General features: G+C 42.0%; 1 protein-coding gene across 3 annotated transcripts in view; it reads left to right on the top strand.

The window, feature by feature from the left end:
- PhKgamma (phosphorylase kinase gamma) overlaps positions 1-12,075 on the top strand; it is a 39,283-nt gene extending 27,208 nt beyond the window's left edge. For 2 of the 3 annotated variants that reach the window (XM_065425944.2, XM_065425943.2), the window contains exons 11-15: positions 6,229-6,309; positions 6,962-6,991; positions 10,213-10,257; positions 10,489-10,605; positions 10,869-12,075. In XM_065425944.2, the coding sequence (XP_065282016.1) occupies positions 6,229-6,309; positions 6,962-6,991; positions 10,213-10,257; positions 10,489-10,605; positions 10,869-11,006 (411 nt within the window). In that variant the 3' untranslated portion in view covers positions 11,007-12,075. The remainder of the gene's footprint in view (positions 1-6,228; positions 6,310-6,961; positions 6,992-10,212; positions 10,258-10,488; positions 10,606-10,868) is intronic. The other variant, XM_065425946.2, reaches the window with a different exon arrangement.
- Positions 12,076-12,586: the final 511 nt, after the last annotated feature.

Genomic DNA, 12,586 nt, shown 5'->3' with positions numbered 1-12,586 from the left:
TTGGCTGCTTGCTACGTATCTGCATGGCAACATTGTGAAAGAGAGAGCAAGCAATATTTTAGTATTTTTGACACGATATTATAATTTCCCTGCTGCGTGCACTGCAGTAATATTTGGCTCACCTGTTCATGAGAGCCTCTTCTACAGATTGGCAATGTTTTCCTACTATGCTGCGAGTGTTTTGGAACCAGTTTAAGCCTGTTTGTATTTTTAGTTCAAGATTTGTTTGCCTGTTGCAGATGTACTAATCATGTATTTCCAGCTTGGTTACATACAACGAAGACAAGTAATTTACAGCAGATGAAATTGATTAGACAACTCTGTAATAGTTCCACTGACCAACATTTCAGTTGCTGTTGTGTTCAACTAACACAATTTCAAGTCGGTCGTCCTTCGCTGCTGCCTGGTTTTGTAAAACATTATTGACCTTGAGGTGCTCTATTGGAGATTCTGGCAGCATGAGATACTTGGCAGGATCATGTGAAAATGGTGTGCCGCTTCTCTTGCGAGCAGCTCAAGCTGGGAAAATTCCCTGCTGTAAAATTTTACTGTTACTCTGTTTTTACTACTTGACATGGTTAATTGTTTGTGTATTTAGACATTTGGAGTTAAGATAGAACTCGTCCAGCATAACAGTTTAGTGCTGCAATGCTGTACATATGGCATATATTCCAAATCTAGTGCAAGATTCCCCAAATACTAAAAAAAAAAAGAAATAAAGCTACAACGGTATTGGTTGTTGGAGCTAGTAACTAACCCTGCACTACCATCTGAGTAACTTAGCTCTACTGTGAGGAATGCGATGCGCACGAATGGAGGTGAAAGACGCCAATTGTGCCTCAACTCATTGCTCAGCTAGTTTGGTGGAGGTTAGCAGGGGTATGTTAAGGCGCTCAACATGGCCTTTCAAACATCCCAAGCTTCTTGAGGATTGCCTCCCACAAGTGACAGCAAATTACTGGAGATCCATAGTTTATGGTAACTAGCATAACTAAAGGAAGTGACTGCATTCATGCTGTCAATGTTTGTGGTGCAAAACTTCAGCAAAGGAAAGAGGAAATGGACAGAAAGAGCTCTTTTTGAGTGCAGCTCTTAAGCGCCCATTCCTGCGTTGAGTGTCGGCGCGTTTTGGTGGTGTTATACCTTGTAATTGAGCAAATGAACACAGACAAAAGGTGAAAGCAAATGCAGAGTGCAGCAGTAGATGAAAGAAGAGTGCGTGAGGAAGAAAGGGGAGGAGGAACGGAGTGGAAGAGCCTGCACATGCGCTGAGTTGCCGCCGGTCATGGCATCCGCCGCCATGTGGACGATCTGATCTGCGCTTGCGGGAGGTGGGGGGGGGGGGGGGTGAGGCAAAGTGGTGTGAGGTAGGGAGGGCTACGCTCATCCGTGGCATCAGCTGCTGAGGTCAGCCTGCGGTACCAGCGTGTTTGATGTGTATCACTGTTTGTGCAAGGGGTGATGGCGAGCGGGTACGAGTAAGGCTCGTTGTGATGCTCCCTTGGGTGTTGTCACAGCTAACACTGGTGGCACAATTTCCCCGCGACAAAGGGCTGCTCTTGTCGGTGGTGGAACCAAAGCGTGCGAAGAAAAGCATAGTGTCGTGCAAGACAGGCTGTGCAACGATGATGGCTATGATATGATACCAGATAGTGCGCGTCGTCTGTATGGAAACAAAGCACGCTACTCACAGCATTCTCTTCCTCATGTACTTATATCTTCCTAATGTACTTATATAGTCACAATATACAATATCGACATGCGAAATGAAAACGTGTAGAGCTTCACTCAAATTTTGCGTTAGGGAGTATTGTAACTGTCGCTGAATTTTTTTGTCCATTTATTCTTTCCTTTGCTAGCTTTTTGCGCTACAAATGTTGGCAGCTATGCACGAACTAGTTGAACATCGTACTTTGCTAAACTGTATTCGTTCTCTATTGTATATGCTGTGTTCGGTATATCCCTGTTTGTATTTTCTTTAATGATGTCTTCAATTAACCAATGGCCCTCAGTCTCCAGCGGCTGTGGAGCACCTGACCAAGGCAATGGTCAGACTTGCAATGCAGCACAGGGTGCTAAGAATATCTGGGTCTGGACAGGCTGCCAATGAAAACTGACCCTTGCAAAGTTTAGTACCAGAACCCTCTTGAGTGAGGCTAGCTTAGCAGGACTCTTCGAAGAACCATCAGATGTTGTTTGGGATATTATCGGCCTTAGTGAGATTAGAAGAACTGGTGAGGCTTGCACACTGCTGAACAACGGCGATGTCCTCTGCTATAGAGGTCTCCCAGATAAGAAGCAATGCGGGGTAGGATTTCTAATCCATAAGGACATAGCAGGTAACATTGACGAATTCTACAGCATCAACGAGAAGGTAGCAGTAGTCGTAATCAAACACAATAAGAGGTATAGATTGAAGGTAGTACAAACCTATGCTCCAACGTCCAGTCACGAAGATGAGGAAGTAGATCAGTTTTATGAAGATGTTGAATTAGCTATAATAAAAGTGCAAACGCAGTATACAGTAGTAATGGGTGACTTCAATGCAAAAGTGGGGAAAAAGCAGGCGGGTGAACAGGCAATTGGCAACTACGGTGTCAATTCTAGAAACGCTATAGGAGAGATGCTGGTAGAATTCACAGAAAGGAATAAGCTGATAATAATGAACATCTTTTTCAAGAAATGTAGCAACAGAAAATGGACCTGGAAAAGCCCTAATGGTGAAACAAGAAATGAAATTAATTTCATACTTTCTGCCGATCCTGGCATAGTGCAGGATGTAGAAGTGATAGGTAGGGTAAAGTGCAGTGATCATAGGTTAGTGAGAGCCAGGATTCACATCAATTTGAACAGAGAAAGAGTAAAATTGGTCAAGAAAGAACAGGTCAACTTAGAGGCAGTAAGGGTAAATGCAGACAAATTTAGGCTGGTACAGTACTTGAAAACAAATATGCAGCCTTAGAACAGAAAGATGATGATGATGACATAGAGGTAATACAGAGTTTTAGAATAAGGGCCCCAAAAAAATAGTGTTGAAGCCACTGTGCATGCACGAGATGCAAACTGGGTTTGGGTTTCGCGTTAGGAACGCTATTTCACCGATTTAGCAGGAGCCCAAATAGCAGCCCCAAAAGCTTTGCGTCGGCAAACATGGTGGCACTCATCGAAGCGATGGCTCTAACCTAGCACCAAACTGGGTTCCATGCATGGTAACGCATTAAGTTCGCAAGCTAGGAGAAGTGACTGCGGTTATCGCTTTCTCTCAACTAGCGTGTGTCATGATGATTGATTCATTAGGCGCCGCTGATTCTGAATTCGATTGTGGATATTATGGCTCGTAGGCCTAACGTGGCTATGCTTGGCTGGTGAAGGCACGTAAAGTTGGTTTGCTTAAAACTAAGTGCAACTAATTGTTTGCTGCTTACAGAATAACTTCTAAATTGTAATTAAATGTGAATACACGCAAGTCAAAATTACTATTCCTATCATAAAATGGTGTATTTTATTTATTTCTGATAGCTTTTCTTTGATGCCGTAGTGGCGCTGTCAGCGCAAGACGCTATCTGCAAGCGCAAAGCCCTATTCTAAAACTCTTCACTCCTGCGTGCCCCAACACTAACATCCGCAAAGCTCTTTGGGGCCCCAAAGTATTGGGGGCCCAAAGGCTAATGAGGCTGGCTTCAGAGGCAGCAATTGAAGTGGGAGGCAACGCACCAAGGCAACCAGTAGGCAAGCTTTCCCAAGTAACAAAGGACCTAATAAAGAAACAACAAAGAATGAAAGTGTCCCAACTCGAGAGATGAGATAGAATTTGCGGAACTATCAAAACTGATCAACACAGTGAAAATAAGTGATATTAGAAATTATAACGTGAGAAAGACTGAAGAAGCCGTAAAAAAATGGACGAAGCCTGAAATCAGTGAGAAGGGAACTTGGCGTAGGACAAACCAAGATGTATGCATTGAAAGATAAGCAGGGTAATATCGTCAGCAATCTTGAAGGTATAATAAAAGCAGCAGAAGAATTCTATACTGACCTGTACAGTGCCCAGATGAGCCAGGAGTACTCTATTCGAAACAATAATGAACAGTATGCAGAAACTCCTCCTATAACTAGATAGGAGGTCAGAAGGGCCTTGCAAGGCTTGAAACGGGGAAAAGCGGCAGGAGAGGACGGACTACCGGTCGATTTAATCAAAGATGGTGGAGTCATAATGCTTGAAAAACTAGTGGCCCTTTGTATGAACTGTCTGTCGATTTCAAGGGTCCCAGAGAACTGGAAGAATGAAAACATTATACTAATCCACAAAAAGGGAGATGTTAAACAATTGAAAAATTATAGGCCCATTAGCTTACTCCCAGTATTATATAAAATATTTACCGAAATAATCTCCAATAGAATAAGGGCAACACTGGACTTTAGTCAACCAAGAAAACAGGCTGGCTTCAGGAAAGGATACTCTACAATGGATCACATCCATGTCATTAATCAGGTTATCGAGAAATCCACAGAGTACAATAAGCCTCTCTATACGGCTTTCATAGATTATGAAAAAGCATTTGATTCAGTAGGGATACCAGCAGTCATAGAGGCATTGCGTAATCAAGGAGTACAGACCGCTTACATAGATACTGTGAAAAATATCTACAGAGATTCCACAGCCACCATAATTCTACACAAGAAAAGCAGGAAGATACCTATGAAGAAAGGGATCAGACAAGGAGACACAATCTCTCCAATGCTATTCACTGCGTGCTTGGAAGAAGTATTCAAGCTATTAAACTGGGAAGGTTTAGGAGTAAGGATCTATGGCGAATACCTCAACAACCTTCGGTTTGCCGATAACATTGTTCTATTCAGCAACACTGCGGATGAGTTACAACAAATGATTTAGAACCTTAACGGGGAGAGTGTAAGAGTGGGGCTGAAGATTAGTTTGCAGAAGACAAAGATAATGGTAAATAACCGGGCAAGGAAACAAGAGTTCAAGATCGTAAGTCAGCCTTTAGAGTATGGGAAGGGGTACGTTTACCTAGGTCAACTAATCACAGGGAACCCTGACCATGAGAAGGAAATTCACAGATGAATAAAAATGGGTTGGATCGCATACGGCAGACATTGTGAGCTCCTGACTGGGAGCCTACCGTTATCATTGAAAAGGAAAGTATACAATCGGTGCAGTTTACCGTTGCTGATGTACGGCACAGAGACTTGGGGACTGACAAAGAAGCTTGAGAACAAGTTAAGGGCCGCGCAAAGAGCAATGGAACGAAGAATGCTAGGCATAACTTTAAAGGACAGGAAGAGAGCAGTTTGGATGAGAGAGCAAATGGGTATAGACTATATTCTAATGGACATAAGAGAAAAAAATGGCTCTGAGCAGGTCATGTAATGCGCAAATTAGATAACCGTTGGTCCATTAGGGTGACAGAATGGGTACCAAGAGAAGGGAAGCGCAGTAGAGGACGGCGGAAGACTAGGTGGTGTGCGAAATTAGGAAATTTACGGGTGCTAGTTGGTATCGGTTGGCACAGAACAGGGGTAATTGGAGATTGCAGGGAGACTCCTTCGCCCTGCAGTGGACATAGATAGGCTGATGATGATGATGATGATGATTAGGTTACATATATGTTCACTAAACAGCATTTGAACACCATGCTTTGATGCGCTAATTAGCATGCAGTTGCACTCAATTGTGAAGCCTGGTTATTAAACATCTTATTGGAAGCAAAGTTTGCACATTGTTTCTAGAACATAGTTCATGAAGTATCCTTAAAAAGTAAAGTATGCTTGGCAGAAGTCCTTTTGACAATTTTGCAATGGCTAACAGAATGCTTCACTGCCTGGCAATTTCAGCAGGCAAAAATACAGCTTGGCTAGGAAAAATGCAATTTGTTTCGAAACATTCAGAACCACCTATGAAACTGGTTTTGAATGGTACCTCTGTTTGTTCCAAACCATTGTGACCTGCTGGCCAAACTGATTTGAAACCGTTCCATCATAGTGCTATGGTTCGAGTTCAGTTCCATTTCGGCATATACTAGGCGTATCAATGCCAGTTACGGTTCAACACCCTAATGATGACAATCTCTGTACTTTGCTTTCTGCAATTATTAGCAACACAACTGCAATAAAACAAGAGCTGTTCTACAGAAGATATTATGTCATCTTTTATCACGCCTTTGCCATCTCTTGTACTAATAACATGCCTTGATGTCTTTCTCTTAGATCAGTAAACTGCTAGTTGTTGATTCGAAGAAACGTCTCACTGCCTCTCAAGCATTGGATCATTGCTTCTTCAAGGCTGTTGTAAGTTTCAGAGATTTTTCCAGTGTGGTAGTTTTGCTGAAGTTCAAGGACAGCACTGTTTCGTGTACAGAAGGTGCCAATGTTTTGCTGGTGGTGGTGCTTGTGTCGGTGTCTCAGGTGTGCTGTACTGCTCTCAAAGGGCTTCTTGGCTTGCATGTAACCCTGGTTAATTGCGTCACTTCTCGGTATGACACAAGCAAGCACTTCCACTTGCCACTTGCGCTACAATCTGCAAAACTTGTATGCATTTACAAGTGTGCACCCATACCTAGCTTGCTTGCATGAATTAAGCCAGACACTTTTGGCTGCACTGTGAACAAATTGTACTGCGTGCTTGCTCTTCAAGAGCAAGAAAGAATACTTGGTGTCTCTGAGATGTCCTTATTTATTTAAAAATAGGTGCAAGTGTGCAAGGCTCAGCTCTGAAAAACTGCACACAGTATGATAAAGTGATGGAATTCATATCTGCCGTCATGTTGATGTAAATGCATGAAGCATGCATGGTCTTTAATTCAGTCCTTGTTTCGGGCTACATGTGTGCTACTTTCTGCATGAAAATTTTCTTTGCATGGATCATGTGCTCTTGCTTTGAATCCTTGTGTTTTATGCATATCTGTTCTGCTTGTTTCTCTCCGTCTTGTGACTCATGTAGAAACGTGCATCTGTTTTCGTCACCGAAGACGTAAGTACCATTAGTGAGCGCCTTAGTTGAGTTTGAAGAAGCTTGCACAGCCTCCTCTTTCTTTGATAGTATTGAGCAAGCAACAAGCACACAACCTGCAAGTGAAACTGTAGCAAACTGTAGAGTGCTTTGTGCACTTGCACATAAGCCCTTTGCAGATTTTGCCACACACTCAAGCGATATTATTAAATATCCCAGAGGCTGTTCCTGTAGCAACTAGTACATGTAGTCATGTTTGCAGTACTGCTTGTAGGATACATACACTAGTGAAGCAAATGGCAACAAACATTATCTGGTTATTATAGTGCTAAAATACCAAGATGAGAAATCTTGTGTGTTGCCTACTCATCTCGTCCTCGTCAGTATGCGCTGTTATTCGTTCACTATGAAGCTGAGAAAACCATGGAATGTTTCATTGTTTATGCAAACTTTACAATTTATCTGCTGCATTCTTGTTCATGTCTGTTCTGTAGATAGTTTGCATATATTGCTCAATTATTTAATTTATTGCTACAGGCAGTGCAATAGGGGTAGTGAACTGATGCTCTGCACAGACAGTGTACGGTGTGGGCAGACAAAGTGCCTCAGAGCGCAGATTATTACTAAAGATCATGTGATCGTCTAGTGAGTGGCCCAAATGCACCAAAGCACATAGACAAGTTTTAAACAGTTGCTTGAGATGACAGGGCAGTAACATTACTAAGTTAAAACTTAGCACACTCAATCGAACTCCTGTACATTAATCAGATGTGGGTCTTGAAAAGCGCTCTCTGTGATTAGAAGCACCGAATCAAGAGCGGAAATCGTAATTAGATGGCATGTGCTGGTGGGCCTCCGTGCAATCGTTGCACTGGAGAGAAAGCGTGATGCCAGTGGCTAGAAATTGAACAGCGTGCAGGTTTGGAACTATGGTGCAGCATGTGTCATGCATGAAGTTATTGGTGGCTCGTCACACTGAGAATTCTCAAGAAAGTCAGGGCGGCATAAAAGGTGCAGAATTGGCGCAGTATGTGTGCTGGCAAAGATTATGCATGGCAAGCAATAATGCATCAGCAGTGGGTCTTGTAAGGCTTAAAAGGCTACCTACATCCAATCATTTGTTTGGAATTTCAGGGATATTGCATTGCATTCTAATCTGGTCCTTGTCTAAGCTAGGAACCCCCCAAAGCCTGCTAGAATTCTAAAAATAAAAGGGCTTCTTGTTTATATAAGGGACATGAAAATAAAATACTAACTTATCCTAGATTTTTACTTATAACTTAAGTAGGAGCTGTATGTGATCGAAAACAATTTAATTGAGGTAAAGAACTGGCTGCTATTACGCCTTGGAATTGTGGTGCCAGCTTCCCATGTTTTATTCTGGAGAAACTGCTAGTGATTGTTGCAGCAGCTGGTGAGATGTGGTTTCTCGAGGATGCCATATGACTTCCCACCACTGCTGCTGACCTTCCCCCGAAAGCTAGTTTTCCTATAAATCTGACTTAAAGATCCCCTATATCTTTGCAAGATGTGGTTGTTCAGTTTATCAACATGGTTCTCTGTAGTAATGATTATTTGTTTGTGTTATGCGATTAGACTGCAAATTTTATAGTTTATATTTATTTTGAAGCTCATTTTAAAATGTTAAGCTGCAGTTGAGCTGAAAGCTGTTACAGTGCAAGTTTTGTTAATAACATATATTCCTGCTTGAAGCCGCATTCACAGAGCACATCAGCCTGTTAATATTACTTTTCTGTGCATGCAAAACAAGTTTGAACAACGACAAAGTGCCAAGATTGACAGGGAATTTTATTCGAATTATAAGATAGATGGGTAGCAGAACTCCCTTACATCATGTAATAGAGTTGGAACAGTATGCCATTTCACGAGACCAGTGTAAACAATGTGCAATAAATTTTTCTCTTATGCAATATACAGACTTAGCACCACCATGCTCACATGTCATTTGTAGCGAAGCATGCAGATACGTGGTCAGTCTTTCTTTTTCCTTTATTCCAAAACTTACCCAAACTCTTAACCGCTGGGATTCCGTCCAAGGTTGTTTCACGTATGGGTGGCTGCCGGTAAATTTTAGCACGCACATGCGTAATCGGCTGCTCACCACCACAATCGCATTGTCATGCTCAGCATTACATATGTATCCATTTAAGCTGAGATTTGCCTGTGCTGCTTTGCGAGTGTTGCAGCATATGCTTGTCTCGCTGGTTAAATACAAATATTTTATTCAAAGTGCCCAGAAATCGACAGCACAGCTCAGCACAGCTAGAAATAAGAATGACAAAAGCGCAGTAGCAGTGCTTTGTCAGCGAGCCTATATGCAGGACATTCACACCTTGTCATTTACTTTAATAGATGCATAAACTGTGCTGCAGTATGATCATAAGCCACACTTGGCTTGCAAACGCAGAGTAATTTGCGGTGACAGAAATAAAAATGCAGCGACACATCAGCAGCTCCAGGATATGGTCATCGAGGCATTGCAGTAGTTTCTCACGTCGCGTTTTTCTTTTCTTCACGTCGTAGCACAAAATTTTCCTGGGTCTATGAAACTTATCTTAGAGTTGGCAGCACTGCTTTCCACTGATGTGGGAAGTGACTGATGTGGTCTCCGATTTGGGTGCGAAATTCAAGTTCGTTCGGCCTTGATCTTCTCCACTAATGAGCCATCATTTTCCATTATGTAGAATGTTGTAAAAATGAAAACTATATTAAGTTTAACTGGATTGGTGGATTAGTAACTTCTATAGACTTTTTGTCCACAAAAATAATTCAGGTACGTGAAATTACTGATGTTTATTGCAACATTCAGTGGTGTGGCCTACAAAATGATGTGCATAGTGTCCTGGAGAAGTATACTAGAAAGCTGCTTCTTTGCTTCACATTACTGTTTCTCTATTGTATGTAAATTACTGAAAATTACTGTAAACGTTTTGAGTCACTCAGTTCCTAAGAAGTTCTTGATGTAGTTACCCTACAGAGTTGCTATAGGTGATGTCCACATCCATGCCCAGTGGTGGTGCCCTCCCGATAAACAGATGCAGGTCTTGAAAGCTATGTTTTTGCTGGTTGCATGCAGTGGAAGTGATTGCAGGAGTTGAAAACCCGTCATAGATGTTGCAAAATTTAAACCAACACATGAATGTTGCCAGAGATGTAGAATCATGCCACTTATGCTTCGTTTGTAGCCATATTACATACACTCTTTTTCTACGCATTTGTAGGTGGGAATACAAAAGCGCACCTTCAATGCAAAGAAAACTTTTCAGGTATGTGAGCACATTGTATGTGAGTGGATTGTGTTTTTGCATGTACAGCACAGGAATCAAGAAGGCCTAAGTGGCTCTAGACTTTGAGGCTAGAATGTGAGTTGGCCACAATATTCATTTCTGTTACAAGAAAAAAAAATGCAGCAGGTTGATGTGCTACCTGATTAGTGTTGCTCTAACTTTTGTCCTCTGCCGAGTGTTGTCACTGCAGACTCTTGTTGTATATTGCAGTTTGGCATTCTTTGTGTCAGAGCACTGGTGCGCATTCGACGGCTACGATACACCCCTGAGCCACTCTCTCTGAACATCGCACGGACCAACCCATATCGCATCAAGACATTGCGAAAGGTATCAGTAAGCTTTGTGTGCATAGAGGATCAGTGCAAGTCTGGCTTGAGTAATAAAATAAAGTGTGGAACTGGGTTAGAACGGTGCGCAAGGTGCAGTCAGGGGTCATCTACCATTTGTGAGCATTGTGTACACAAATAATAAAAAAAAGTGCTTGCATATGTATGTTCAGTACCATAGCCTTGTTGATGCCTTGCTTTTGTCACCTTTTCTTCTTTCGCTTCCTGCTTTTCACACCAGATGGAACTGTACATTCTCTGCAGGTGATCGATGGTTGTGCCTTCAGAGTTTACTGCCACTGGGTCAAGAAAGGAGAAATGCAGAATCGTGCTGCCTTGTTCGAGAATCACCCGAAGATTGAGCTGCGACAGATGTATGAAGAGACACAAGTGGCTGCCTGAGCAGGAGGAGGATCCCATTTACTGGCACTGGCCATTGTCCAAGCATCAAGGTGCTACAAGTACCTCTCCACGCAGTGCAGTTGTGTAGCCGCCTTTGTGGCGCTGTGTGTCAATTGTGCCCGCTACACTCTGTCCCCCGTTCTGGGCCACTGTGCATAGGTCAGTGCCTCTGGAAAGGAGATTTGACATTGCCCACAAAGTGTTGCAACAGCTGTTGCCCATGTTCCTTTTGTTTTCAAGGATGCTTCTAGGACGGTTTGCATATGTTGGCAGGTATACACCTGCTTTCCTAGTCAATTGAAAGCTGAATGTCAAATTTTTTCATTTTGAATTGATAACAATCAGTCTGGTAGTGCATGTTGCATTGAAAAGCCATTTCACCAAGTGTAAATGCCCAATTTTCTTGTGTAAGATCATGCACGAAATGAGCTGTTCCATCCATGTGAAAGGTGGACTAGGTAGGCGACAGTTTTAGCATGGAATGAATCTGCACTTTATCAGTTGCTAAAATATAAAAGCTTTCGGAGCATTTGTCTTTGGCAAAAATATTTTAAAAATATGTGTCGGTAGCTATAATGTCACAATTAAAAGAATCTCAGAATTTATTTTCCACTAATGACTTTCATGTCTATGGATAGATGGCACCAGAAGGGCATGTTTTGCAAACTGCATTAAGCATCCTGAATTAAAATTTCATTAAGTGTTGCGATAATGATTCTGTTGTCACTAACTTGCGCTCTTGGCCAAGTCCAAAGCCAAAAATATCTGGCAGGTCCCAGCATGACAAAATTTATTTTTTACCCATGTGCAATATGGCTTAAGTAGATTTAGGCCCGAATATATACTGGACAGCATAAAAGAACCTGATGCTTAGACTAGAAGGCATAGTGAAAGGATTCATTGTTGCATGTGTATAGAGAACATCTAAAGTGAACCAAAACTGTGCAGGTTTTCTAACATTTGAGATGCCTATGCTTTGGAAAGTTAACAAGATATCTACATCGGACATGCAGGTCCTTTAATGTGTGTTTGAAAGCAGACTGAATAAATATGTGTTAATGCAATCAGGTCTATTTGGTCATGTAATCATTTCATTATTAAAGTTGGTGCTGTACTCAAGTTTTTGGCAGCTACAAGCAGGTGCAACACTCCACTTCATAACAAACTAGTCACACTGAAGTGTGCTCCTTGGTCAGTGCAAATTTTCTGCACAGTAGCGAACTTCAATAAGTGTGGCCTATGTGAACCACCAACAGCATAAAAAAAAAAATGCTGTGGTCTCCAAGACGGTTGCTCTGTGGTGCACACAAGAGCACTGTTAACACTGCATACAATAAGTTGTCAGAAAAATGTGGCGACATGGCAGCTGCTTTTGTGATCAAAAACAACAGAACTACTCTCTCTCTCTAGTTACAACTTCAAACTCTTCTAGGTAGGCAGAGTGATAAGGTTGGTCTTAGGGCATCCCTTAAATCATGCAGAAGCCATTAATAACCTGTTTAGCGAAATCTGAAAAATTGTTTGACGCAATAGTTTTGCAGAAACCCGCAAGGTGGAGAGAAACAATTAATAAAGGGTAA

This window comes from Dermacentor albipictus, chromosome 2, assembly GCF_038994185.2.
Source record: "Dermacentor albipictus isolate Rhodes 1998 colony chromosome 2, USDA_Dalb.pri_finalv2, whole genome shotgun sequence".
NCBI classification, from domain to species: Eukaryota; Metazoa; Arthropoda; class Arachnida; order Ixodida; family Ixodidae; genus Dermacentor; species Dermacentor albipictus.
The sequence above is the reverse complement of the archived record's forward strand: the minus strand, read 5'-3'. Positions and strand labels throughout refer to the sequence as shown.